Raw genomic sequence first — 1989 nt, 5'->3', positions numbered from 1 at the left:
CCCATTTCCTGTCGCGACGAATCTGCCATTTGAGTCCCTGTTGACAAGGTCATACGAGCGCTTGCGTAAGTCTAGGTCAAAAGCCCCATCCATGTTTAGCTTCACATAGTTGTTCATTGCTCTTTCCTAGCCATGTTGCTTGATCGTCGCCTTTGCATCGCTCACCGTAGTATAGTTAGCAACCAAAGCTCTGATTGCTATTACTATGAACTTAGGTTTTTGTACCTTTTCATTATGCACTAATTTTCTCCTCTCCCACCATAAATATCAGGAACCACTAGCAATTGCTTATGTTGAATTTCCCAGACCGAAGTCCACACGTTTTTCAGCTGGTTGTAGCAATAAATATTCTAGCGCAACTCCTGCATGATCCATAGCGCATGTTTTATCAATATCAAAGTCCAAACGCAGTAACCGCAATACCTATTTAGGTTTTGCACATATGAATAACAGGTGCTTGCTATGTACTCCTACTCGACTGAGATTTGTCCAGTCTCAACGGGAAAAGGTAGAAGGAGTTGTGGGCTGAGCCGTTTCACTCACCGTTGAGTTGGATGACCAAAATTGAGCTAACGAGATGTACGTATCTTTTCTTTTTCTTTTTGATGAAACGGAGATGTACGTATCCTTGATCATGCAACGTAAAGCACCTTACGTTGGAACTACTCTTTTTTTTTTTGAGGGAACGTTGGAACTACTCTTGGGTATCATCAATTCATCATCGGAGGAGGTCTGCCAACTGCTTCCCTTCGATACGGACACGGTTAAGGAAACCGAAAAGGCCACTGCGCTTCGATAGGGACACGGTTAAGGAAACCGAAAAGGCCACTGCGTGGCTTCAAAGATCAAATGGAACGTTCTAGAGCACGCCTCGGAGTTCTTCTGGTCACGCGTGGCCGACCTTTATAAGGGATGCCCTCGGGGCCTCGTTAACAAAGCACCCACGCACGACGGCTACCAACCAACGCCAGATTCACGGACTCCCGTAATACGCGAACGCGAGACGATCGATTCTCGGTTGGTTTGTTTTAGATCCGACCAGCGGCAATACATGGCGCACGGGCAGGAGTCGTCGACGGAGGCCGCCGCCGGTGGGGGCGCACCGCTGTGCGCGAACGGCTGCGGGTTCTACGGGAGCGAGGCGACCAAGGGCATGTGCTCCAAGTGCTACCGCGACCACCTCAAGTCCACCGATGTGGCTGCCCCCGTCGTCGAGGGGAAGATCAATGCCGACGACCTCGTCCTCGCCTTCAAGACGTCGGTGAGCCTGCAGGACTCTGCCGCTGCAATTACTGCTGAGGCGGGACCGGCGGCGAAGAAGGCGGCGCCGACCAGGTGCATGGCGTGCAACAAGAAGGTGGGGCTGCTGGGGTTCGCGTGCCGCTGCGGTGGCACCTTCTGCTCGCTGCACCGGTACGTGGACGGGCACGCGTGCGGCTTCGACTACAAGAAGGTCGGCCGGGAGCAGATCGCGCAGCAGAACCCTCTCGTCGCGCCGTCCAAGTTCCACAACAAGATTTGAAGGCAGGAAGAGTTGGAAACATATGTATACAGTTTTAGTTTACTCGTTGGCTTTACTATCTCTCATACTTAATTCGATCTTTCAAGCACTGGCTCCATAAGTTGAAACGGGTCGATCCTGATCTTTCTTGTTCTTTTTTTCTTGAACATCAGCACAGACACAAACGCTCATATACACGCGCATACACTCATTTCTATGAACGCGCACACACACCCTACCCCTATGAGCATCTTCGGAAGACTGAGCCGGCATATCATCTTGAGATTTACGAAGTCACCGTAGGCGCCTCGTCTTTGACGAAAACGTCTCCTCCCACTGAATGCGTATCGCCGGAAATCCTGAAATAAATTCAGGAATAAATGCGAGCACGGTCCCTCTAACCATCCAATCACAGGTTGGTTCTGATCTTTCTTGTTCGTAGCGACTTATTCATACAAATTGATGTAACTGGCACCATCATGTTACTC

General features: G+C 50.3%; 1 protein-coding gene across 1 annotated transcript; it reads left to right on the top strand.

The window, feature by feature from the left end:
• Positions 1-882: 882 nt before the first annotated feature.
• Positions 883-1577, top strand: LOC123048837 (zinc finger A20 and AN1 domain-containing stress-associated protein 7). Its single transcript, XM_044471860.1, has one exon. The coding sequence runs from the start codon at positions 1052-1054 to the stop codon at positions 1520-1522; it is 471 nt and encodes a 156-aa protein (XP_044327795.1). The 5' UTR covers positions 883-1051; the 3' UTR covers positions 1523-1577.
• The last annotated feature ends 412 nt before the right edge of the window (positions 1578-1989 follow it).

Source organism: Triticum aestivum, chromosome 2D (genome assembly GCF_018294505.1).
Source record: "Triticum aestivum cultivar Chinese Spring chromosome 2D, IWGSC CS RefSeq v2.1, whole genome shotgun sequence".
In the NCBI taxonomy this organism is placed as follows: domain Eukaryota; kingdom Viridiplantae; phylum Streptophyta; class Magnoliopsida; order Poales; family Poaceae; genus Triticum; species Triticum aestivum.
This window is presented reverse-complemented; position numbering and strand designations above follow the sequence as displayed.

Coding starts and splice junctions, on each gene's coding strand:
- LOC123048837 (XM_044471860.1), top strand. CDS start 1,052: ATGGCGCACGGGCAGGAGTCGTCGACGGAGGCCGCCGCCGGTGGGGGC.